Raw genomic sequence first — 26,468 nt, 5'->3', positions numbered from 1 at the left:
GCCAAACAAATTGGCACTTGAACCTTCCTGTTTGGAATGACTCAGATTAGAGGGGAAAGTCTCCAAAATGTTCTTCTTGGCGAACGTCCTTGTTGGCTGCCCTTAGTCCATGGATGTCAAAGGGAAACCAAAAGTCCGCAGGTTATTTTATTCTCATACACCTTTCAATAGTGAGCAGAGGACACTTGTTTACAGGTGACACATTCCAAACAGATCATTCCTGTTCTTCATTGGCCACAAGTTCAGTGGGCGGAGCCTCATCCTCCGAGCCTGCGTTACGAGTCGCGCTCTGAAAAAGACGCATTAAGTCCCGAAAGCGTCGCGAAACCTGCAACAAAAGCACAACGACAATGTCAGCGTCTGACTGACTGAACCTGCAACAAAAGCACAACGACCGACCGACCGAGAGCTTCTGCTCAACGCATCACAGTGGCCAATCACCTCGCCGGGAGTCTTGTTCCCCAGTCGACCGGAGATGCCCTGGAAGGTGTTCTGATTGGCTCCTTCCTGCCGGCACGTGGTCAAAATGACTCGATCGGCTTCTCTAAAAAACAAGTCGCAGCTTATTGAACTCTGCACACCCTGACCAGTCAGAGGCAAGGGCCGGGCACCTGGTCCACAGGATGACCTTCTCTCCACTCGGCGTCACAGAAATATTCTTGGCACGCACAGGGAGGTCCGGGGCTGGGCTGGAGGAGCCCAGGAAGGGAGGATGGAGCTCCTCTCCCCTTTTCCTCTTGGGAAGCGGCGACTCCACTGTGTCGCCATCGTCTGTTTCTACATCGCCGACCGACAGGAACGAACGTTCCCAAGAGGGCACGCCGGCACGCTGGCATTCTGCCACCTTGGTCTCGCCATCTTTGTCCTCTGAGGCGAAGCCTATCTGAGCGTAGAGCGGCTCGAGACTCTTCATGGCCCCAGACACGCCTCCTGAGGCCTGGACAGGATGCATCACATGACTGACGGCATGGTCGAGGTATGGCGTGCGCACCTTGTTGGCGTGGCAGCGAGCGCATCCTCTGCGACGGTGCGTGCGGCTCTTGGAGTGGTGACAGAAGCACAGCCAATTGGACTCCTGACAAGAAAGTCCAAAAATGAGCACGCATAGGCCGGTTCTGTGAGGCTTCCTGTCTGTTCCCACCTCATCGGCCGCGTGCAACCGGAGCTTCCTTCTCTGGCGCCGGCTCAAGGTGGCGTCCATTTTGTGTCCGTCCTCATCCATATCCACGTCCGGTAAAGTGACTTCCTCAAAAGCGCCATCGGCCCCGGCCCCGATCAGGTGGCCCGGGCCCTCACCTGTTCCACCTTCCTCCGGCCAATGAGCTTCTTCGAATTGTCCCGGGCAAGCGGGCGGCGGGCGGAGCTCGTCGAAAAACACCCAGAATTCGGCTTGCAGATGAGGGTGTCCTTTGAGCAGCGCGGCCATTTGCGCCTTGAGCTGAGGGACGGGCAGCGGCAGACGGGCAGAGTTGACGACGAGCAGCCACAAAGGGTAAAGAGGAACATACCTCGTTGACACCGGCGGGGCTGAGGTGTGGTCCGGGCTGCAGGGCCTTGATGATTTTGCTGTAGTGAGACGGATTATCTCCAAACGTTATCTCCAGTTGCCGCAAGAAGCGTCGACTGCGCTCGAAGGCTTGCTGTTCTTGGAACTGCACACAGCACAGCACATGCTGCAAATTACCGACATGGAGAAAGTGGGTCTGGGACCCGCATTTTTCGCCACCTACTTGAAGAGAAGCCGATAACAATGGGTTTGCAATGCATTTGTCATGAGCACAAGGAAAAGGAACAGTTCTTGTCCCTCTCCCTTCATGTGTGGCAACTTTTTCACCAGCTGCGACCCACTACCCAAAAAAGAAAGAAAGCCAGAAGGGCTCTGTAAATTAGCGAGGGAGGGGGAACCACTGATGCTTTTCAATGGCCTTGCGCTTTTCCCCGCAAGCGTCTTCTTACCAGTCCGCACTCAAGTGCTTGCTCAGGATGCAGAAAGGCGGCAAAGTCCCGCATCAATTCTGTGCGGCTTCCCAGGATGCAGCGCAGCTTCCTGAAGACGCAGACCACTTCCCGCCCTTCCAGCCGCTCCAAATCGTTGAGCAGCGCCACAAACTCCTCCATCTTCTCCGGGACGTCATGCAGCGCCTCCCGGACCTCGGGGGCCAAACGAGTAACCACGTTACTTGGAGGCCAATTTTCACGCGAGGTGAGCCAAAGCAAGTACAGTCGTATGCAAAAGTTTGGGCACCCCCGATCATTTTCAAGATTTTGCTTTATAAATCATTGGTTGTTCGGGTAAGCAATTCCAGTTAAAAATATCATATAGCAAACTGTTAGTTACATGGTGGATAGGAGGGTAAAAGATGGTGCGTGAGTGTGTATTGGATTTGGCCCAGACGAATTGACTAAGATGAAATTCCAAATTTCAAAGCTTGACATGGAGGACCTGAAGAAGGGGGCCTTAGTAGGGGTTACTTAAAAGTTAGTTCTTCAAAATTAACTGTTGTTAAATTGGTAAAGGGGAATTTGTTGGTTGAACCAGTAAACCTCCATTCCCGTTCCAAATTTCACCAGAAGATGGTGCTAAAGTCAGATTGACCTAACATAGTAAATTAATAGTTTAAAAAGTCATTGATTAGATGAAGACTTGTTCTGAGGCACAGCAACACACAATTTTGGATTATGTTATATTATTTTGTTTTGCTATAATATACTTTGAAACTGCTTGAATATTTTAATTTGCTAACTAGGGAAGCCCATGCTCATCGTTAGGTAATGAGAATGAGACATGTTAATCACAGTTAGAGTAAGCTGCAATATATTTTATTTTATTCTGCTTTGCAATATTGTATAGTTAGTAGCAACTTGAGCAGCATCATAGCACTGATGTTTCATTTACACATGAATGTATTAAGAGTTGAGTAAGGACAAGGGGCTGACAGTGATCCCGTGGGTGAAAGACTGCAATCCCACGCTTGAGCTTGACCTAGAGGTCACCAGCTTGTCAAAATACGCTTTGAAGATGCTTGAGTGTTTTAACTTGCTAACTAAGAGAATCCACGATCATAGTTATGATTATGTGTTAAATTGACTATTGTGAAAGTATGTGTTATTATTGTCACGATGTTTGATCAGTATCAAACATGTATGTAATATTGATGTTCCATTTACACATGAATGTATGAATGTGAGCGAAGACAAGGAGGCGGAAAGGGTTAATGGTGATACTAAGTGGTGGAAGACCGAGGTCCCACATATGAGCGTGACCTCAGTCACGTTCATCCAATTGAAGCCTAAACAAAATGCTGTTTGACGGAACACAAGTCAGAGAAAAAACATTTGCAAATGTCACGTTGATGGACAGTTGACAAGATTTGGGAGTGGGAAACAGGATGAAGCATCCCTGAGGAAATTGTTACTTCCGTGAGAACATGGTCACCTCATCTGGTTGAATCCGGTTGAGATGCAGGTGCAGTCTATTCTGGAAGCATTTGAGTCATCTGAGGCCAATGTATGACGTTATGGAAAAAAACTGGTACGTGACCAAGCAGGCATAGTACCCACGAACTGGACTGGTATAAAAGGTTTGTTCGGCCAAAGAGCATCGCTCTCTCTCGCCCGGTGGGCTTTCCCCGTCAGGGGTATGGCCCCTGCGGCTACTGCCGTGGGTCGAGAACGCCGATTAGACAAAGATAGATTTCATTCTGTCTGAGATTAATGAAGTCCGTTAAAATGAATTTATACTATCTTCAAATTGGACTTAGTCACATTTTAAGCTCAAAGACAGGCTAGGAGATGCAGACCACGGTGCAGGAGAGAGGAGCCATTTTTAGGGTGTCGTCATCTCCATTCTTTAGGCCAGCCTGTTCTTTTAAACAGAATTCGGATTTTGGAACAAGGAGAACTGATCACTCGACTTTTCCACCAAACAGCATTTTAGACCTCTAGCCTCTTACCCTTTTTTACTATATTTTTGAGTTTTCAATCGAGAGAACTTCGAGACTGAATAATTTTTGCTCTATTGAGAATAGTGAGTGGAAATTATTGTTAGTTGTTCGAACAATTGAAACTTGTAATTCTCTTTCTTGCTTATTATTAGCACTTTGAGATTCCTCCGAATATAAAGTGCGTTATAAATATAATTTATTATTACCGTAATTTTCGGACTATAAGTCGCGGTTTTTTTCATAGTTTGGGTGGGGGGGCGACTTATACTCAGGAGCGACTTATATACATATATATGTTTTTTTTTCACTTTTTTGGGCATTTTATGGCTGGTGCGACTTATACTCCGGTGCGACTTATAGTCCGAAAATTACGGTATTATAATTATTATTATTATTCATTAAATTTCTACTTTATAATCATTTAATTTCGATTAATGATTTTGATCTTTAATGCTTTAAATCTCTTTTGTTTATCATAGTCATACTTTAAACCGTTCAGTTCTTTTTTAAATGAAGACAGCTTTAATCCTTGACATCAGGGAGTGTCAGAATCTGGTTCGAAACCGTTAACTTAAGCTCAGCTAGTGTGAGTGTACGCTAGTGAAAATAAACGAGTTCCCGCGGTCTTAACAAAGACAGCTAAACTATTCCGAGCGGATAACAAAAGCAACAATCTTAATACGAAAGGAGAGCCGCTGAAACAGCCGCGATCGAGGAGATCCTGGATCTCGACAAAGTAGTTACTCAACCCTCGGGTTTCTTTGATTTCAGTGGGACTGGCGTCCGGAAATGACGGAATTAATCTAACAATAGATTAGTTACCTGAACAGCGGTTAGACTCGGAACGAATCTTCTTTCCGTACCGGCTTAAATCAATTCTCGTCTCCCCTACAGACTGCGTTACTGCAGAGGGGCTAAAGTACAGAATTTTACCCTTTAAACGGAGAACCGGTCACTTACATCAGATAAGTGCACTATTGACAAAACAAACACAGTGATATTTCAGAAGTGAAATGAAGTTTATAGGATTTACAGAAAGTGTGCAATCATTACTTGAACAAAAGTAGGCAGGTGCATAAATTTGGGCACCCCAACAGAAAAATGACATCAATATTTAGTAGATCCTCCTTCTGCAGAAATAGCCTCTAAACCAGTAGTATCAAACGCAGGGCCCGCGGGCCAGAACCGGCCCGCCAGGGGGTTTAGTACGGCCCGGGGATAAATTTGCATTAACAAAAGAAAAGAAAAAAAAAAAGAATAAACTTAATTTCCTTTCAAATCTGCAGTTCCTATGTTGGTCGCTAGATGCGTTGTGTTTTAGCCAGTTCAATCGCTTTACCCGCTTTTTCTCTTGGAACAGGCACCCTCATCAGCATAAAGAGAAAAGTGGACACAGAGTGTCAGATTTTTCAAGAAAAAAATTGACCTCCCAATATGTTCACCGAGGTGAATGGGAAACCCGTGTGCCTGGTGTGCATGCAGTAAGTTTCGGTGCTTAAGGAGTACAATATTCGGCGCCACCATGAAACTCAGCATGGTGAAAAATACACTAGCTTGCACGGAAAACTGAGAAAACAGAAGGTAAATGAAATGTTGGTTGGTCTGAGGAAACGGCAATCTGTTTTCACCCGGAGCCAAGATGTCAGTGATGCTGCGGTGAAAGCCAACTACGAAATTGCTAGCCAAGTAGCATTAGCGTCAAAGCTGTACTCTGAGGGGAAATCGGAGAATTTATAGAGAAAAAGGAAAAACCTGTTCAGGAATTACAGTGCCCACTTTGGCTGCAGGACCTTGCATTTATGGTTGAATAATCTGAACGGAATGTTGCAGGGATGCAAAAAATTTGTAACAGTATTATGACAGCATACATGCATTCAAGTTAAAGCTCACGTTATGGGAGACGCAGATAGCAAGCGGAGACCCTGCTAATTTTCCCTGTCTCCGAGATGTGTGCACAGAAAGCGTTAATCCTGATGTAAAACAGTACATAGACAAGATTTCAGGTTTGCTGAGGGAGTTTGAGAAACGATTTCAGGTCTTGAGCGAACTCGAGACAGAATTCGCAGTTTTTCGCTCACCATTCACAGTCAGAGCTTCTGATGTGCCTGTTGACATGCAACTGAAAATCATTGATTTGCAATGTGATGTAGAATTGAAGGACAAATTTGCCTCTGTGGGCTTGGACACATTTTACAAGTATCGCCTACCACACTATCCTAAATTGACAGCACTGGCTGCAAAAATGTTGTCTGTGTTTGGGACTACCTACCTTTGTGAGCAAATTTTCTCACTAATGAACATTAATAAAACCAAGCTACGCTCAAAGCTCACACATAAGCACTTAAATGAGATTCTGAAACTGGCTGCAGGATATGATGCCTGACATTGATGCACTTGTGCAGGTTAAAAAATGCCAAGTTTCAGGGGCAAGTACTGAGCAAGACTAAATTCCATGGAATGCTGCTTTGAACGTTGCACTATAAAATAAACAAATGTGAATATTTGCACTAGTAATTGCTGTGAAAGTCAGAAACAGATTTACCAGAGAAGAGTATTGTTAAGTAAAATATTATGTCTTATGCATGCCACATATGTTATCTATGTGCGTTTTTTTATATTTTATTTTATGCATTAACAAGGAAGGGGCCAAATTTACTTAATCAACTGTCTGTTTAAAACAGCTGCCACTTAAAATCTCAAGTGTGTGGCCTCAATTTATGTGTTCAGAATTGCTTCCTAGATGTGGAAAATGGATTTTAAATTCGTTGATTTCTAAATTTAGATGCGTTTGATGTACCGTAATTTTCGGACTATAAGTCGCGTTTTTTTTTTCATAGTTTGGGTGGGGGGGCGACTTATACTGAGGAGCGACATATATGTGAATTCTTTCAAAAACTTTCAAAAAAAAAAAAAAAAGTGAAACCGCAATAAACGAACCGCGATGTAGCAAGGGATTACTGTACCGTATTTTCCGCCCTATAAGGCGCACCGGGCTATAAGGCGCACCTTCAATGAATGGCTAATTTTAAAACTTTATCCATATATAAGGCGCACCGGCCTATAAGGCGCATAGAATAGACGCTACAGTAGAGGCTGGGGTTACGTTATGCATTCATTAGAAGGAGCTACGCTACAGGGAATGTCAACAAAACAGTCAGATAGGTCAGTTAAACTTTATTTATAGATTACAAACCAGCATTCTGACAACTCCATTTACTTCCAATATGAATAAACAGCTGTTTTATGTGATGAGGTATTTCGTTTATCTTTTAACAACAGCAGGGTATAACATGTAGTGCAACATTTATCTCGCATAATGGAGGGGAACCTTTCTTGGATTCAATAAACACGTAAGAAACAGTCTGATCAAGTCTGATTAAGGTAAATCAAACGTTAGCGCTACAATACAGTAACACTCGAAATAGTACAAAGCAATAACAATATATAAATAACACAACAGCAGGGTATAACATGTAGTGCAACATTTATCTCACATAATGGAGGGGAACTTTTCTTGGATTCAATAAACACGTAAGAAACAGTCTGATCAAGTCTGATTAAGGTAAATCAAACGTTAGCGCTACAATACAGTAACACTCGAAATAGTGCAAAGCAATAACTATATATAAATAACACAACAGCAGGGTATAACATGTAGTGCAACATTTATCTCACATATTGGAGGGGAACTTTTCTTGGATTCAATAAACACGTAAGAAACAGTCTGGTCAAGTCTGATTAAGGTAAATCAAACGTTAGCGCTACAATACAGTAACACTCGAAATAGTGCAAAGCAATAACAATATATAAATAACACAACGTTGTTCAAACGTTAACGTCAAACGTCACACAACACAGCACACAAAATAAACGTGTAAAGCTCACTTTATAAAGTTATTTCTCATCCGTGAATCCCTCGAATTCTTCATCTTCAGTGTCCGAATTAAACAGTGGGGCGATTACGGGATCCAATATGCCCGGCTCCGTCTCGTCGGCGTCGTCACTAATCGAGTCACTGTCGCTGCTGTTGTCTAGCAGTTCAGTGACAATTCCTGCCTTCCTGAAAGCTCGGACCACAGTTGAGACTGATATATCAGCCCAGGCATTTACGATCCACTGGCAGATATTGGCGTATGTCGTCCGGCGCTGTCTCCCTGTCTTGGTGAACGTGTGTTCGCCTTCTGTCATCCACTGTTCCCACGCAGTTCGCAGTCTAGCTTTGAATGCCCTGTTGACACCAATATCTAGCGGCTGGAGTTCTTTTGTCAATCCACCCGGAATGACGGCGAGTATCGAATTAGTGTGCTTCACTTGTTTTTTGACACCATCTGTGATGTGGGAGCGCATGGAGTCGTAGACCAATAGGGACGGAGCTGTGTGAAAAAAGCCACCCGGCCTCTTCACGTAAATTTCTCTCAACCATTCGCTCATCTTTTCTTCATCCATCCATCCCTCCCTTCGAGTTAGCTTTGATGACGACGCCGGCTGGAAAGTTTTCTTTTGGCAAGGTCTTCCTCTTGAAAATGACCATGGGTGGAAGTTTATGGCCATTAGCCTGGCAAGCGAGAACCACAGTGAAGGAGGACTTCTCATTCCCTGTGGTGCGAACGTTTACCGTGCGTGCTCCCGTTTTATCCACAGTGCGGTTCACAGGAATATCGAAGGTGAGTGGAACCTCGTCCATGTTGGTGATGTGCTCTGGCCGGATGTTTTTTTCAGCAATGTTGTTTTTGCACTATGCGCGGAAAGTGGCCAGCTTTTCTTGGTAGTCTTTTGGCAGTTGCTGTGAAACAGTAGTCCGTGTGCGGATGGAGAGATTACGTCTTTTCATGAACCGAAAGCACCAAGAAGGACCGCCTTTAAAATCGTTAATGTTAAGTTCGCTTGCTAGCGCTGTTGCCTTCATTCGAATAGTGATTGTACTGACACTTCTACTTGCTGCTCTCTGTTCAACAACCCACTGTTCGAGTTTGTCCTCCAACGTTAGCCATCTCGCCTTGCACCCTCGGAAACTCCGTTTAGTTTTCTTTACTTGGCGCAGGTCGTCTTCTTGCTTCCTCCAATTCCGCACCATTGATTCATTAATGTTAAATTCCCTGGCTGCTGCTCTATTCCCGTGTTCTACTGCGTGACTGATCGCCTTGAGTTTGAACTCTGCGTCGTAGGCGTGTCTCTTAGTAGGAGCCATTTTGGGGTCTGCACGTAAACAAACATGGAATTTGAATCTACCGCGCGCTTCTTCTTCTACCGCGCGCTTCTTCTTCTACCGCGCGCTTCTTCTTCTCCCGCGCGCTTCTTCTTCTACCGCGCGCTTCTTCTTCTACGGGGGAAAATGAAATCAGCCAGCGGCTGCTTACTGTATTGATCCATATATAAGGCGCACCGGACTATAAGGCGCACTGTCGACTTTTGATAAAAATTTAGGTTTTTAGGTGCGCCTTTTAGGGCGGAAAATACGGTAATTTGAATTTCAAGTGACGTCAGCGGCACGGCGGTTGTTTACAAAAGGACAAAGATTGATCACGGGATGGCGAAGATGACGAAGGGCCCCACGTACTACCGGCATCATTAGCGGCTTTGTAAGTGACACGGAGGATGAAGAGTTTGAAGGATTTAATGATTTGGAGTGACACAGAAGGTTTGAAAAACTATTATGGCTTTCACGCACGCCCGGTCCTACTCTACCGAGCTCTCTTTCACTTCCGTGGATGGAAGTCTGGGGCCGGCGCTTGGCCGGGTGGCTGTCCGAGGACGGTGGATGGGGCTCGGACATGGCTTTTATGCACGCCCGGTCCTACTCTACGGAGCTCTCTTTCACCTCCGTGGATGGAAGTCGGGGGCCGGTGCTTGGCCGGGTGGCTGTCCGGGGACGGTGGATGGGGCTCGGACATGGCTTTTACGCACGCCCGGTCCTATTCTATGGAGCTCTCTTCCACCTCCGTGGCTGGAAGTGCCACCTCCGAGGATGGAAGTCCACGCCGCCACACGCCTGGAAGTCAATGCCGGTGCTTGGGGCCGTGTTGCGGTGAACTATTTATGTGATAGTTATTTGATATATTTTATTTCGTTTAGCAACTTGTATATGGTTTTATTGTTACAGTTCAGTAGTTGTTGGCTCATTGAACTTTTGTTTTGTTAAATAAAGAGCCGTTTACCAAGCCCACGTCTTTCCTTGTACTTTGTTAACGCTACAATATAGTTATATACTAGATCTGTGGAATAACGACGAGGCTGACGATAGGGGGCACGCGCGGCGTTGTTGACAAAGGACGAGGAATTTGATCGATGGATTGAATGATTTGGAGTGACACAGATGATTTGATATTATTGCTTATATAATAGCTATTTGATATATAATTTATATATCGTTATATGGGCCGTGGAATATTTTGAAGTGCAAGCGCCGTCAGCGGCGCGCACCCATTGTTGACAAAGGACGATCGATGGATTTAATGAATTGGAGTGACACAGATGGTTTTATAAACGTGTTATTTATGTAATAGTTTTTTGAATAACTCTGAATGTTACGTCAGGCCCGTTCTCAGCTCTTCGTTTGTGTTTATGTCACGTTAGCATACCTATCGTTTAGCCTGTTGTTGCTCGTTCATGTCTGTTGTTGGATTTTGTCGAATAAAATTGCCCCAAAATGCGACTTATACTCCGGAGCGACTTATATATGGTTTTTTTCACGTTATTGTGCATTTTATGGCTAATGCGACCTATATTCCGGAGCGACTTTTAGTCCGAAAAATACGGTATTATAACATACAGGGCAGTGTTTTTAAGTTCCACAAAATTGTTGACTAAATGTTTTAAAACATTGTACAATCACTGTGATCAGTTTTTTTTTTTTAAATGTTTAATGCACTTAAATATCCATCCATCCATTTTCTATACCGCTTGTCCCCACGGGGTTCGCCGGCGTGCTGGAGCCTATCCCAACAGTCATCAGGCAGTAGGCGGGGGACACCCTGAACCGGTTGCCAGCCGATCGCAGGGCACACAGAGACGAACAACCATCCGCACTCGCATTCACACCTAGGGGCAATTTGGAGTGCTCAATTGGCCTACCAAGCATGTTTTTGGAATCTGGGAGGAAACCGGAGTGCCCGGAGAAAACCCACGCAGGCACGGGGAGAACATGCAAACTCCACACAGGGAGGGTCAGAGGTGGAATCAAACCGGCACCCTCCTAACTGTGAGGCGGACGTGCTAACTAGTGCGCCACCGAGCCGCCTGCATTTAAATGATTATAATATTTATTTAATTATCAAATAAAACTGAGTAAAATGTAAAAGGACAATTAATTTAATGTAAAGATTTTTATAATTTATTTCTTCTTTGCATTAATACAAAGAAAGAAAAAGGTGACTTGCTGTTAGTTCTATGTAATTTTGGAATGAGTTTACTGGTCTGGCCCCCTTGAGCTGTATGCGGCCGCCAGACCAAAATGAGTTTGACACCCCTGCTCTAAACACTTCCTATAGCTTCCAACGAGAGTCTGGATTCTGGTTGAAGGTATTTTTGACCATTCTTCTTGACAAGATATCTCCAGTTCAGTCAGGTTTGATAGTTTCCGAGCAGGGACAGCCCGCTTTAAATCACACCACAGATTTTAAATAATATTCAGGTCTGGGGACTGAGATGGCCATTCCAGAACGTTGTACTTGTTCCTCTGGATCAGGGGTGGCCAACCAGTCAGAGACTAAGAGCCACATTTTTTACTGTGTCATCGCAAAGAGCCACATCATACACATGAGCACACATGAACACCCCCCCCACACACACGCACACACAAACACGCACGCGCACGCACACGCACGCGCACACGCACACACACACACCCCTCTGCTCAGCCAACATGATAATGACAAATTGACTCCTACAGTACTAAAACCACAGACCAAAGACCACATTTTCAACAATGAACATTGTGTGCATTGTCTCACACAGACAAACTCTCAGTTCAACAAATTCCACAAACAAAAACATAATAAGTTTTTTCACTTACTATGTGTGGCGGGACAGACCATTCGTTTGAGTTTGTCGTTTTCAGGAGACAAGATTTCAATAACGTCACTGAGGCATATTTTAACGAACTCCACTTCATTGTATGGCTTTTTAGCCCGTGCAATGTTCCAAGCCAGTTGAAACAATGCAAGTGTGACAGTCTCTGAGTGCTTCGTAATTTTTTTGAAAAACTGTACCTATTTTTCTGCCTGACTTTTCAAAGTCTCCAAACTTGTGCTTGCGAAATTCAGTCCCTTTTGCAAAGTCCTTATCGCTATTGGCATGAAGTGAGCTGAAGTGGCGCTGACCATTTGAAGCTTTTAAATGCGCCAATGACGTCCGACATATCAGGCAGAATGGCTTGCCATAGCGTTCAACAAAAAACAACTTTAACTCTGTTAAAAACGTCCTGTGTTCATCGTCATATATTCGTTTAGCTGTGCATTTTTTCCTTGCCATTTTTGCAAGCGTCTTGTCAGCTTTTCTGGACCTAATGGGCCCCCGTAGTCACAGTCGCCATTCATTAAAAAGCCAGCAAAACCAATCGCTCTGTTTGTCCCTCCTCCTTTGCGGGATTTCACCTCACGCGCATGCGCGTTTGACCAAAATACCATATTGAACTCAAGCGAAGCAAATACGCACGAAAAATAAACACAAATGTTGATATGAACGTAAAAGAGCCGCATGAAACTAGCCAAAGAGCCGCAGGCTGGCCACCGCTGCTCTGGATGAATGCCTTAGTACAATTTGAGCAGTGTTTGGGGTAGTTGTCTTGTTGAGGTATCCAGCCCCTGCGCAACTTCAACTGATTCTTATACATTGTTTGCAAGATTCTGCTGAATCCATGCGACCTTCAACTTTAACAAGATTGCCAGTACCTGCACTGGCCACACAGCCGCACAGCATGATGGAACCACCACCAAATTTGACTGTGCGTAGCAAGTGTTTGGCATGGAATGCTGTGTTCTTCTTCCTCCATGCATACTGCCCCTTGTTATGTCCAAATAACTACATTTTAGTTTCACCAGTCCACAGCACCTTATTCCAAAATGAAGCTGGCTTGTCCAAATGTGCTTTAAAATACCACAAGCGACTGTTTGTGGCATGTGCGCAGAAAAGGCTTCTGCCGCATTATTCTCCCATACAGCATCTCCTTGTGCTGAAAAAGTGCACTGAATAGTTGAATGATGCACATTGTCAACATCTGCATGAAGATCATGTTGTAGGTCTTTGACGCTGTTCTGTGGGTTGACTTTGACTTCTCACCATCCTTTGCCTTTGCTTATCTGAGATTTTTCTCGGCCTGCAACTCCTGGCCTTAACTATAACTGTGTCTTTGCTTACCCATTTCCTCACTATGTTCCTCACAGTGTAAACTGACAGGTGAAATTTCTGAGCTAGCTTTTTGTATCCTTCCCCTAAACTATGATGTTGAACAATCTTTGTTTTCAGGTCACTCGTCAATTGTTTTGAGGCTTCCATGTTGCCACTCTTCAGAGAAGATGCAAAGAGGAGAACAACTTGCAACTGGCCACATTAAATACCCCTAACTGGAGATGTTTTGTAAAGAAGAATGGTCAAAATACCTTCAACCAGAATCCAGACTCTCATTGGAAGCCATAGGAAGCGTTTAGAGCAGTGGTTCCCAAAGTGGGCGGTACCGCCCCCCTGGGGGCGGTGGAAAGATCTCGGGGGGCGGTGAGGAAGAAAGGGGCGGTAGGGGGGCGGTAGGGGGGCGGCAGTCGATTTGTACACAACACGCCGCTCTGGCCCAGTCAGATCCGACAGCATAGACTACAAAAGCAAAAGCTCAGGTTTGTAATTTCAAGCTTGTAATGTTCAGAATTTTATCTTATAATAAAAACCGCATTCTGGCGGTCAACATCATCTTGAGTTCAAGTCAACATGAAATTGGGGACTCGCCAGAACGCGCCGTGTTGTGTTGTGTTGAGCTGGTTAGGGCAGTGGTCCCCAACCACCGGGCCGCGGACCGGTACCGGTCCGTGGGTCACTTGGTACCGGGCCGCCAAGCCGCACAGAATTTTTTTTTTATCGACGATCAATTAATTCAGGTCAAGACACTCGTCCCGGTCACGTGACATGTTTCCCCAGTCGAGCCCGCAAAGCTAATATGTGGCGACAGGCTAACTAACCAGGCAGTGAAGCATTCAAAACTGCTTCAACACATGGAGACCAAGCATCCTGCAATAAAAGACAAACCTTAAATCACTTCGGGTGTCATTGTCTCCGATTACGTCTAGATGGGACCGGCTCGTTTCTGAGAAACAAACTCAGTGCTCCCACTAATTCAACGTAATGGTAATGATATTATAAATATATTATTTATTTATTTATATAAATGTATTATTTATTTATATAAATGCCGGTCCTTGGGGGGGGGGGGGGGGGGGGGGGGGGCGCTAGGAATTCACTGGGGAGCCAAAGGGGGCGCCAGCCTGCAAAAGTTTGGGAACCACTGGTTTAGAGGCTGTTATTTCTGCAAAAGGACGATTTTTCTGTTGGGGTACCCAAATTTATGCACCTCCCTACTTTTGTCCAAGTAATGATTGCACACTTTCTGTAAATCCTATAAACTTCATTTCACTTCTCAAATATCACTGTTTGTCTGCTATATGGTATATTTAACTGAAATTGCTGATGCGAACAACCAATGATTTATAAAGGAAAATTATGAAAATGATCAGGGGTGCCCAAACTTTTGCATACATCGGGAGGCAGCGAGAACAAGAAGTCACACCTCGAATGACAGACAAACCAAGAGCGAGCTCTAACTGACATTGCGGGCCTCGCTTCACTCAAGCAGACAGCTTGCAGCTCGCAGCAAAGAATGGGGAAGCAGAGCTGGAAGGAAACTTGTGCAAGAGCACCTCACCCTATCAAGGTAGCTCTGAGCGAAGGCCACATCTTTGCTTTGGCGCTGAGGGTCGTTCTCCAGCATGTTTTCATCGTAGAGCAGACACACTTTGCTCTGGTCTTTCCTGTGATGCTCCCGACGAGCTCGCCGCGTCCCCCCGAGAGCTCGACTCGGCTGACCTGATGCACACAAACAAAGCCACACATTGCTGGATCTGGAAGCGCTTTTTCATTTGGGGGACTGACATGTTTTTGTTTTTGGGACAAGGTCAACGCAAAGAGTGCCTGGAAATTTAGAGGGCGACAGAGTAAGGCAGTTCAAGAAATCTCACCCCTTCCTCGCCTGCCCCCTCCTCTTCGCCCTCCTCGGGACGCTTCCTCCTCGCCAGCGTTTGCGGCGTCTTCGTCTTCAGACACCACGGCGGCTGTCCTTCGAGCGGCCTGGTGGTTTTTCGGCGACTCTTCCTCCTCCTCATCCTCCTCCTGCGATCCGGGCGAGTGGTCTTCCTCCGACTCGGCAGCTGGCCTCCTCCTGGACGCCAGCCGGGCCAGCTGCTTCATGGTTTCCTGAGCAGGACAGGGGTCAAAGGTCAGCTGCTAGGGGCACTCCCACAGGCCAAGCCCAATGGTCACCTGCAGCTCTGGGATGGACAACAGAGACTCTTCCGAGGCCGACGACATCGCCTCCTCCTCCTCATCTTCATCCTGTGTCAGCTCATCAAAGTCTTCGTCGTCGTCATCCTCCTCCTCCTCCTCCTCCTGCTTTTCTCGATCTTCATCCTTCTCTCCGTCACCTTGCTCCTGTTCCTCTCCTTGTCCTTCTTCCCTTGCTTCCTGCTCCTCTTCCTGACGTTTCCCTGCCTCTTCTCCTTCCCGCCCCACCTCCTCTCCTGCTCCTTCATCTACCCCTTCCTGCTCCTCTTCCTCACCTTGTCCTTCCTCTGCTGGCTCCCTCTCCTCACCGCAACGCCCCTGTCCTTCTCCTCTGTGTCGCTCGTCACCCTCACTAGCATGGGTCTGGCGGCGTCCGAGCTGTTGGCAGTGGGATGCCTTTTGATGGCGCGCCTTGCCCAGCTCTATGGATGCGTTGGGAGTTGGCACGGGTGCGGAAGATGCATGTTGCAAGGTGGCGTCCCTTTGAAGGAGGAAGTAGCTGGCTTGGATCGCACGTGGCTCAGACTCAGAGGACAGGAGGAGCTCCGTCTTTCTTTCTGCTGAGCAGATGGGCTGCAGCGATGCATTATGGGCCAGCGTGAAAAGACGTCTCTGGGAGGAGCCGGGTTGGCGTGAGGGCTTTTGGAGGCGGGAGGGGTAAAGCCTCAAGTTGCAGCCTTTGGGAAGGAAGCGAGGGTAGCCTAGCGAACAGGCGTTCACGTGGGTCATCTGGATTACCTGGTGGCTATTCTGCAAAGCAGACAGTGATGCTGATTCTGAGGAGAATAAGGACTTGAGAAGCAAGACAGACGCATTCAGATGCAGCACAATTTTTTTTTTACACTCCTGAACTGTGGCTTTTTTTTTTTGACACACCTGAACCATTCTGGAGTTGCTGTACACTGAATGCCAACATAAAGGAATCTCTTTCTGGATATTACAATCAAATAACTTGTCTTTATCATAGTATGTATTGTGTTTTAAAAGTGCTCAATAAATAAGATTTGTGTTGATAAAATGTCCCTCCTGATATTTCCATTTGATTGATTCAAGTATGCTGGGGTGGGGGCTCGAAGATGAGCGTCTGGTGGCCGGGCCTTCGCCCATGGGGCCGTGCACAGCCCAAAAAGGGAACGTAGGTCCCCCTTCCCATGGGCTCACTCCCGGTGGGAGGGGCCAAAGGGGTCGGGTGCATAGTGAGCTGGGCGGCGGCCAAGGGCGGGGACCTGGGCGGTCCGATCCCCGGCTGCAGAAGCTGGCTCTAGGGACAAGGAATGTCACCTCTCTGGCTGGAAAGGAGCCCGAGCTGGTGTGCGAGGCAGAAAAGTTCAGACTAGATATAGTCGGACTTGCCTCCACACACAGTTTGGGTTCTGTTACAAGCCCTCTCGAGAGGGGCTAGAGCAGGGGTGCCCAATACCAATCGAGAATCTGTGGAAAGAGCTGAAGACTGCTGTTCACAAACGCTCTCCATCCAACCTCACTGAGCTCGAGCTGTTTTGCAAGGAAGAATGGGCAAGAATTCCAGTCTCTCGATGTGCAAAACTGATAGAGACATACCCCAAGCGACTTGCAGCTGTAATTGCAGCAAAAGGTGGCGCTACAAAGTATTAGCGCAAGGGGGCCGAATAATATTGCACGCCCCACTTTTCAGTTTTTTATTTGTTAAAAAAGTTTAAATTATCCAATAAATTTCGTTCCACTTCACGATTGTGTCCGACTTGTTGTTGATTCTTGACAAAAAATTAAAATTTTATATCTTTATGTTTGAAGCCTGAAATGTGGCGAAATGTTGAAAGGTTCAAGGGGGCCGAATACTTTCGCAAGGCACTGTGTATATATATATATATATATATATATAAAAAATTATTATTTTTTTTAGTGGGTAGATCTTTGTGACTTGGTCATTTCAAAAGTAGCTCGGGAGCTGAAAAAGTTTGGGCACCCCTGGGCTAGAGTCTCTTCCACTCTGGAGTTGCCCACGGTGAGAGGCGTCGAGCAGGTGTGGGTATACTTACTGGGCGCCTGCACATTGGGGTTCACCCCGGTGAACGAGAGGGTAGCCTCCCTCCACCTTCGGGTGGGGGGGACGGGACCTGTTTGTGCCTATGCACCAAGCAGCAGTTCAGAGTGCCCACCCTTTTTGGAGTCCTTGGAAGAAGTGCTGGAGAGCGCTCCTTCTGGGGACTCCATCGTTCTACTGGGTGACTTCAATGCTCACGTGGGCAATGACAGTGAGACCTGGAAGGGCGTGGTTGGGAGGAACAGCCCTCCCGATCTGAACCCGAGTGGTGTTCTATTATTGGACTTCTGTGCTCGACACGGATTGTCAATAATGAACACCATGTTCAAACATAAGGGTGTCCATGTGGGCACTTGGCACCAGGACACCCTAGGCCGCAGTTCGATGATCGACTTTGTAGTCGTGTCATCGGATTTGCGGCCGCATGTTTTGGACACTCGGGTGAAGAGAGGGGCGGAGCTGTCAACTGATAACCACCTGGCTCCGATGGTGGGGGAAAATGCCGGTCCGACCTGGCAGACCCAAACGTACTGTGAGGGTCTGCTGGGAACGTCTGGCAGAATACCCTGTCAGGAAGAGCTTCAACTCCCACCTCCGGCAGAGCTTTTCCCATGTCCCGGAGGAGGCGGGGGATATCGAGTCAGAGTGGCCCATGTTCCGTGCCTCCATTGTTGAGGCAGCCGACCGGAGCTGTGGCCGTATGGTGGTCGGCAACCCCCAAACCCGCTAGTGGACACCGGCGGTAAGGGATGCCGTCAAGCTGAAGAAGGAGTCCTATCGGGCCGTTTTGGCCTGTGGGACTCCGGAGGCAGCCGACAGGTACCGGATGGCCAGGCGGAATGGGGCTTCGGCGGTTGCTTACGAAAAAAAACGGGCGTGGGAGGAGTTTGGCGAGGCCATGGAGAATGACTTCCGGACGGCTTCGAGGAAATTCTGGTCCACCATCTGACGTCTCAGGAGGGGGAAGCAGTGCACATTCAACACTGTTTACAGTGGAGATGGCGTGCTGCTGACCTCGACTCAGGACGTCGTGAGTCGGTGGGGAGAATAGGCCCCAGGGGTGGATGAGATCCGGCCGGAATTTTTAAAGGCTCTGGATCTTGTGGGGCTGTCATGGCTGACACGCCTCTACAGCATTGCGTGGACATCGGGGACGGTGCCTCTGGATTGGCAAACTGGGGTGGTGGTTCCCCTCTTTAAGAAGGGGGACCGCAGGGTGTGTTCCAACTAGAGGAATCACACTCCTCAGCCTCCCTGGTAGGGTCTATTCAGGGGTGCTGGAAAGGAGGGTCCGTCGGGAAGTCGAATCTTGGATTCAGGAGGAGCAGTGTGGTTTTCGTCCTGGCCGTGGAACAGTGTACCAGCTCTATACCCTCGGCAGGATCCTTGAGGGTGCATGGGAGTTCGCTCAACCAATCCACGTGTGTTTTGTGGACTTGGAGAAGGCGTTCGACCGTGTCCCTCGGGAAGTTCTGTGGAGGATGCTTCGGGAGTACGGGGTGCCGAACCAACTGATAAGGGTGTATCATCGATGCCAGAGCTTGGTCCGCAGTTCCGGCAGTAAGTCGGATTCGTTCCCAGTGAGGGTTGGACTCCGCCAAGGCTGCCCTTTGTCACCGATTCTGTTCATAAATTTTATGGACAGAATTTCTAGGCACAGCCGAGGTGTTGAGGGTGTCCGGTTTTGGGAGCTCAGCATTGCATCTGCGTGGTGCTGTTGGCTTCTTCAAGCCGTGATCTCCAGCTCTCACTGGAGCGGTTCGCAGCCGAGTGTGAAGCGGTCAGGATGAGGGTCAGCCCCCGCGACCTGACCCCTGATAAGCAACGTCCGATCACGAGGACAGAACTCTGCCCCGATTCAAGGACTCTCATTTGTACCTTGAGCCAAAAGGGCATGATGGAGGAGTCTCTCTCCACTGGGGGGTGCTGGTCTCCAGGTTGCACTCTTGCACAGGCCAGCGGCAGCGGCGTAGCAAGCTGCCGGGCGAGGAACATCTGCAGAGAACATAAAGAGCTCAACTATTTGTGTCCAACACGGGACCCTTTCACATATTCACCTTGAGCACATTTTCACGCGGCGCTCTGGAGCTGCTCATCTCACGGATGTGTTTAGTCAACTTCCAAGAGCTTTTGCAGAGCAGGTAGGAGCTGATCAAATGCTCGGGCTGGACGGCCCCCTCAAAGTGCTTCAGACCTAAAACAATCAGCCTCGACGCCGACACCATTTGTTATAACACGGTCGAGCAAAGATATTATGGAAAATCTTGTTCAGAGAGCCGGCCGACCTTGTCTAAATAAGTTGGGAAACTCAACTTATCAAGTTGCCTAAGAATGAACGCATGTATTTATTTACCCGTCCTCTCCTGCAGTAAAAATACTGCGATGGGGTCGTGGGTGGTGGGAGGGATCCAGGTTACAAACAGGAAGTAGTTCTGGGTAGAGGAAAACCACTCGTGTGGCAAGCAGCCAGGCAGTGTCGGAGGGCAACACGGGGAAGGCGTGGCCTAAACACAGCAGGAAGTTCAGCCACAAGGCTTGGAACAGGTGGGGGGGGGGGGGGGGTCATTTGTCCTTACTAATGCTTGACGAAGACATTACAGGGAGCCAGCGCCTGGACACAGGAGGTGGGGGAGGAGGAAGATCCACTCGATGCTCAATCTCCCGAAGAAGGTCCAGTGCTCCCTGCAAGTTGCACGCCCGGAAAGACGAGGCGTGCAACAGTTGCTCCTGCTGCACGGCAAAACGCTGCAGCTCCTCCTGCTCGACACGTTACAGTGTGCTTTGGTTTGTGTGTTTGGTCAGCAGTGTTTCTGCCCTGTTCTTGATTCGACTGACCAGGAAGTGTTTGGTGACAGACGCTTCGTGTTTCAGGGCGCCGACACCACGACTCAGCAGATGAACTTCTGCCAGAAGCTGCACGTGCTGAGAGAGGGGAGCAGATCAAGAGACCGGAGCTCGATTGGAGGAAAGGCAGGAAAGGGTGAGCACCTGTTGGATTTGTCGTTGCAGTTGGCGTTTGTGGGCCGAGTTGGGGCACAGCGCTTTAGGAAGCAACAACGGAGCGGGTGCAGCTGCGGGCCACGGGTGGTTGGTGGTGTCTTGCAGGGCTCTCCTGAATGGTTCCCGTCTCCGCATAGTTAGCGTGCCGGTTAAAGCTGGCTCCAAGCTACAAAGGGCAAACGTGGCAAAAAGTGTGAACGGAAAGCCCCCCCCTTCCCAAGAAGGAATGTTTCCTCTCCAGGTCAACCAGTCTTCCTTCGCAGCGCTTATTTGAAGATTCTGCACAAGAGGAGAACGTTTCTCTTCCTCCTGACCCAAACGCTCACAGCACATCTTTGCTGGAGCGGCCCGACAAGAGGGCGCATCGGGACGCAAAACCCGAGCTGTGTTGTCTTACCACAAAGGCTGCGGGACATTGAAGCCGGGGCTGGCCTCTGGCTCCTCTTCCTCCTCATCGTCCTCCTCGTCTTCTTCCTCAGCCTGACGGTCATCCCAGAGCTGCAAACGCACAATGACAAAGCCTATCGACTCCTCGCGCATCTGGTCCGCATCCTCGCGGGCGGCAGAAGCAAGATAAACCCACCGTGTCAAAGAGCTCCTCCAGCAGCTTGTTGACTTCCCTCTCTGAAAAAGGAGAGAGGTGCACACGCTGCGTGTCAAGCATCGCAACACTCGCAGCTCTCGTCCAACTCTTGGCTTTTGCGGCTGGACACGAGTCCACGCTCGGTCGCCATGGAAGTTTGGGAAATTGAACACTTCTGCTCGCTATTGACTGACAATGACATCACAGTGGCTTTGGGCTCAGGTAACGACGACCGCCCGTTTTCTGAGTTTGGTCTCGTAACGCCCCCCCTCCCCAGATGCTGACACATGAGTGGGTGGCTTTGGCAGCCTCATTCCTTTTCCACAAAAACGAGATTCAGCCGAATGGCATCTTTGGATGAGTGGAGCAGCACAGAAGATGTTATTGTCAAGAGCATTTGAGATTTAACTTGCCCATCATTTGAATCAATTGGTATCAATAGTTGGGATCTCAATACTAGGACTGACAAGCGGGATGTACATGCTGGCCCAAACATCATCATGGGACACGTACTGGTGATCTGAACAGCCCGGTCCGTCCTGTAGTCCTCCAAGTCAGGTTCATCCAGGTCGTCCAAGAAGTTATACTCTGGGTCGTCGTCGTCGTCGGCTTCCTCTGCACAAAGCCATTCCACATTCTGCCAGCGTCATCCAACTGATGAGCACAACTGTGTCATGATGTTCGAATTCAAAATAGGAACAAGTGAAAATAAAGATGGATGCCTTCAACAAAGTTTAGAAAAGTCTCCAAACACTGCTCTTTCTATTTAGAGAGTTTTCAAGGTTAATCTTTGTTTTGTCTCATGGCCCTTGACAAATCGCTGGGGAGAAACCTCTTACGTCCAATTTTGGTCAACATTTTAGACATTTTTATGTGTGGTTTTTGGGTCTCCTTGAGACGGGAGGATTATGGCGGCGCAAGGATTGGGTCAAGTCGTAGAAAAAAGGAGGAACTTGCATAGAGGGAGTGAAGTCTTTCTTCCAAATACTCACATTGGTGCTGATGAGTAACTTTCAACTGAAAATAACTGAACTGAAAATACGAACACGTTCTACAAGTACATGCCAAACGACAAAGGAAAAAGGTGGTCGTATTGGAGTGGCATAGTGTGAGAACAGGGCTGAAGCTTTGCGGTTTTGCCCAAATGGTGAGCGAGCGATCGTTCATTTTTTGCTGACCTTGGTTGTCGGCGGCCATGAGTCCTTGCAGCCAGCGCGCCCAATGGCGGTCTTCCTCCTTGCAGCAGGGGCTTTGCTCATACATGTCAGCTGTGATGTCGAGAGGCAAAAGCGCCGCCTCTAGCTGTTCCAGGGGGACGTTAACCAGGCGAAGTTTAGAACGCGTGCGGAATGCCAACCCGCTGGAGCCTTCGTCCCTCTGCTCCTCCTCCTCCACATCTTCTGTCCTGTGAGACTGCACATAAAACCAAATGAACTGGAAGCCCGAGCGTTGTTGAAGATCCCGCCGGTGGTGTGGGTACGATATCATCATCATTCCTGTACCATCTGTTCTCTTTGATGTTCCGGAAGCCCGTTTTGGTGGTTATATGACTAGTCATAATAAATTACATTCATTTCACAACCATTGAGCACAGTGGTTCTTAACCTGGGTTCGATTGAACCCTAGGGGCTCGGTGGGTTGGTCTCAGGAGTTCAGCAGAGCCTCCACTGCGGAGGTCCGAACACACCTGTATGTCGTGTAAATTTGTGATGACGCAGAAGTCACACTGATTTCCTGGTATGTAATTTGTTGAGAGTTCATGAATTGTGTTGGTTTTGTTCTTTGAACAATGTGATGTTTATGCACGGCTCATTTTGTGCACCAGTAAAAAAATCTGTCTTGAATTCGAAAAAAAATCATTTTAATTTTACTAAAGAGGGGTTCGGGGATTGCGCATCTGAAACTGGTGGGGTTCGGTACCTCCAACAAGGTTAAGAACCACCATAGCAGAATGTAAGAAATTCTTTTCATGACACGTTACCAGGTTTTTTACATTTTCAAACGATCACTTCAACAACTTTGCATGAAAATACAGTGGAGCCTCGGTTTTCGACCACAATCCGTTCCAGAAGGCTGTTCGAGAAGTGAATCGTTCGAATTCCAAATCATGTTTTCCCATTCCAAATAATGGAAAGAAATTTAATCCGTTCAAAAAAAAAAAAGCATTTTTTCATTTGCGCATTTTTGGCCGACCGTGCAACTGCACCGCGCTGGTCGCATTATTGTGTCAGAGCCGTCGCTGAAATTTAGAACATATTTTTAATGTCCTGATGTACTTTCCAAAAGTTAAGTGGACCTCAGTGCGCAGGGAGCTTAATTTGGTCCGATCGCTCAACCGCAGCGCGCCGGGCGCTCACTGTCACATTGCTTTAAGAGCGTCTTTGTGTTTTAGGATGGCTTTACTGCTCCCACTTGCTTCCTTTGGAGGCATGATTATAGTTGATGCAATCCTCAGAGTAACGAGAACGTAATAACGAACGGAGTCAGTTGGCATGCGGGTCCTCTCGGCTCATCTCACGAGGTTCGACAACCGAATTTCGTCCGACGTCCGAAGCAAAGAAATCTTGAATTTTTTGTTCGAATACCGATTTGTTCGAGAACCGGGACGTTCGAAAACCGAGGCTCCACTGTAATCTCAAATAGCACGTGGCGCGCTATTTTAAGAAGAGGCCCGCCTGACGGTTACTCCTGCACTCCTTGGCGGGCACCTGCTTGGTGACCCATGATGCCGCGGCCGTTTTTCAAAGCTTGTGTGCTGCCATGTCCCACACGCCGACTGCGGATGTTTACCGTCAAGGACGCATAGGCGGGACCACAGTTGAGCTCCTCCTCCACAGCATTCAGGCGTTCCAGGAAGGAGGGACCGGCGGTGTCTGTGAGCTTGTGGGCGGCCAACATCGAGTGCCTCTGAAAAAGAATCCCGCCAGAGGCCACGTCAACGCACACCACCAGGCAACATAGGGGGAGGTCACAGGTTACCTGGGAGCTGGAGTCACAAGGTTTGTCAGGCGAAATGACGTCACCATCACTGAGGAAAGTCTACGTCCGCACAAAAGAGCAAACAAGAGAACCTTTGAGTCGTGATGCAGCAACACGACAGGCGGAAGCCACACGCTTCAAAGCGCTCATCAGGTTGCTCTCAAAGACGGACGGACCTCTTCAGCTGTGTCATCATCGTCTTCATCTTCGGGACAGTACTCTTCATCCGACGAGTCTTCGTCGGCATCGAGATGGATGTCGACAAACTGAGGATGCTTGAAGACAAAACACGGCGTCAGCATTTGACTAAGCCCGCTGACATTGGAGGGGCGGCTATCCTGTTTTACCAGCAAACTTTGCTCTGTGGACAAACTCCAGTCGAGACACTGGCACAAGGACAGTTCGTCAAGTAGATGACACCGATGACGACAACGAAGTTGTGCGTAGCGAACCGGTTACCTGTCCCTGCTGGATGGCTCTCTTCAATCTTGAGCGCGTCATCTTTGGCTCCTGGTTTGGCGACAAGGGACAAGGCATCATAAGCACGCGGTCTCATGAAGGGCATTCATGTGAGCGCCGGCGTAACCTACAAACATGGGCATGTCCTGGGTTGCTCTGATGGCAGCTTTCATCATGTCCACCACGCGCTCGTGAGTAATCACCTCCTGAGAGAAGTACAAGCAGAAGTGCACAAAAGGTTTCGCACCCCTGGTGGGGAGGATTCCGCTTCCCTTTGGTTTCTTACAACAATGGCATTTACTTGCAGACCTTGCACGCGTTTTACCCTTACATGCAAAAAAAGGAAGACAAATGGTCCCCTTTATACCATCCTCGGACCTTTCCCACCCATAAACAGCACTTATTTGTGGCTATTGGTTCAATTGTGAAGCCTACAGGGTACATCGCAAGAATTCGACTTAAGCTCTAAATCCGACGTCTTGAGAATTGTTTCGATGATAATAATACAAGAAATACGCCCATAAAGATGTTTTGTTCAGCAGAGTAACATCATGGGGGCGCAACTTGAAGTCATGGCTGATGTGAATTTCGCTGCCCTCAGCTATGTGTGCTCGTCAGAGAGCGACAGAGAGAGACTGACATGCAGGATGGTGCGCACGTTGCCAGACGTCAAGTTGTGCCGTCTGGATTTTCTGTCCAGATCGATGTCCAGTCGGCCCAGCTCGTCTTCACTGTACTCCTGCGGCTGTTGCCCACCTGAGCAACATGGCAGACAACATCCGTCGTGTGACTGTGCTGATGTTGCATGATGGTGATGTCACATTCGTTCTCAGTCACCTGACAAAGGTCTCCATTCATCTTCCAGTCCAGCACTCCTGATATTGAACAAAAAAGACGCTTCTCCCTTGTCTGCATCTTCCTCGCGCATCCCTGCTGATGACATCAACAAAAAACAGATACTTGGTTTGTATTTCTACTCTCGATCTATCGACACGAAGACAGACAAGTTATGCAGTTATTTTATTATGACCGTTGAGGGATTCATCAAACCTAACTATGCAGGCCATCTCTCACCACGGAGGACAGATTTATTGAACGCGAATCAACTACTTGCGTTATACAAGAGCATGAGCCAACGGTGAAACAAACTAAAAATAAAGCGACAAAAATAAACGGCAACTGAGATGTGCTTGTGTCGCTTGAGCCGTCAAATATGATGAGGACGTTTTGCTCCGTCACTAAAAGTCTGGAACGTTATGCACGACAGCAGGAAAAAGCCAGTCAGAATAAATGCCACTGCGCTTGTAAATGACAGCAAGAATCGATGTCCCAAATTGTTGAACAAATGTCTGTTTCAAAGGGTCGAAGACGTAGAAACAGTAAAAGAAGATAATTTACCGTCGAATGTTTGCTTCAAGCCAACTGGCAGCATCCTGGCTTCATTTCCGCCAACAATCCGGCTCCGGCAGAAATGGCGGCAGATGGTGCACAGCAACAGCGATATGTCGCCAACTGCCGACCTGGAGGTCGACCGGGACATCAAGCGAAAAACCACGAAGACCAACAAAAATCATTTCAACGTGTCATGCGGTGTTTATGTACCGTTTATCATAAACGACGATGGTGTAAATGAAATACGATATATAACACATACATAAACGGTTTATGCATGTTATGTACCGTATTTCATTTACATCATCATTTCATTCTTTCAATATTTATTTCTGTACTGTAGTTTTTAAATATGCCACAAAATACTTACGAAAAACAATAAAAATTATTTGCCCTTTTTCCCTTTTTGGCAAGCGCGCACACTTGACTTTTGGCACTGACCTCACTAACCCGTTCCCGTGTACACAAAGGCCTTTCTCGCAAATACTGCACACAAAGCTCTCCAAAGCTGTTAAAATACAACTCATCTCACAGGTGTGGCACATCAAGC

At 47.7% G+C, this 26,468-nt stretch overlaps 1 protein-coding gene across 7 annotated transcripts; it reads right to left on the bottom strand.

Moving 5' to 3' along the window:
* Positions 1-125: 125 nt before the first annotated feature.
* LOC119136418 (GON-4-like protein) lies at positions 126-26,460 on the bottom strand. Of its 7 annotated transcripts, XM_037274866.1 has the most exons (30): positions 26,360-26,460; positions 25,925-26,046; positions 25,364-25,459; positions 25,167-25,282; positions 24,658-24,732; positions 24,527-24,577; positions 24,415-24,453; positions 24,244-24,342; positions 24,068-24,127; positions 23,879-23,995; positions 22,267-22,501; positions 21,602-21,703; positions 21,089-21,129; positions 20,903-21,003; positions 20,494-20,671; positions 20,341-20,427; positions 20,082-20,262; positions 19,859-20,009; positions 19,563-19,713; positions 19,384-19,500; positions 15,462-16,232; positions 15,161-15,395; positions 14,848-15,008; positions 1,957-2,151; positions 1,509-1,652; positions 1,142-1,438; positions 992-1,075; positions 612-937; positions 400-544; positions 126-328 (listed from the first exon to the last, which is right to left on the bottom strand). In XM_037274866.1, exons 1-30 carry the CDS (start codon positions 26,443-26,445, stop codon positions 215-217), a joined length of 4,677 nt encoding a protein of 1,558 aa, XP_037130761.1. In that variant the 5' UTR covers positions 26,446-26,460; the 3' UTR covers positions 126-214. The 7 variants fall into 7 exon arrangements, with proteins under 7 accessions (XP_037130761.1, XP_037130755.1, XP_037130758.1 ...); XM_037274860.1 differs by having other exon boundaries at positions 612-1,075; XM_037274863.1 differs by having other exon boundaries at positions 612-1,075; positions 20,341-20,418.
* Positions 26,461-26,468: the final 8 nt, after the last annotated feature.

This window comes from Syngnathus acus, chromosome 16 (genome assembly GCF_901709675.1).
Source record: "Syngnathus acus chromosome 16, fSynAcu1.2, whole genome shotgun sequence".
Taxonomy (NCBI): Eukaryota; Metazoa; Chordata; class Actinopteri; order Syngnathiformes; family Syngnathidae; genus Syngnathus; species Syngnathus acus.
This window is presented reverse-complemented; position numbering and strand designations above follow the sequence as displayed.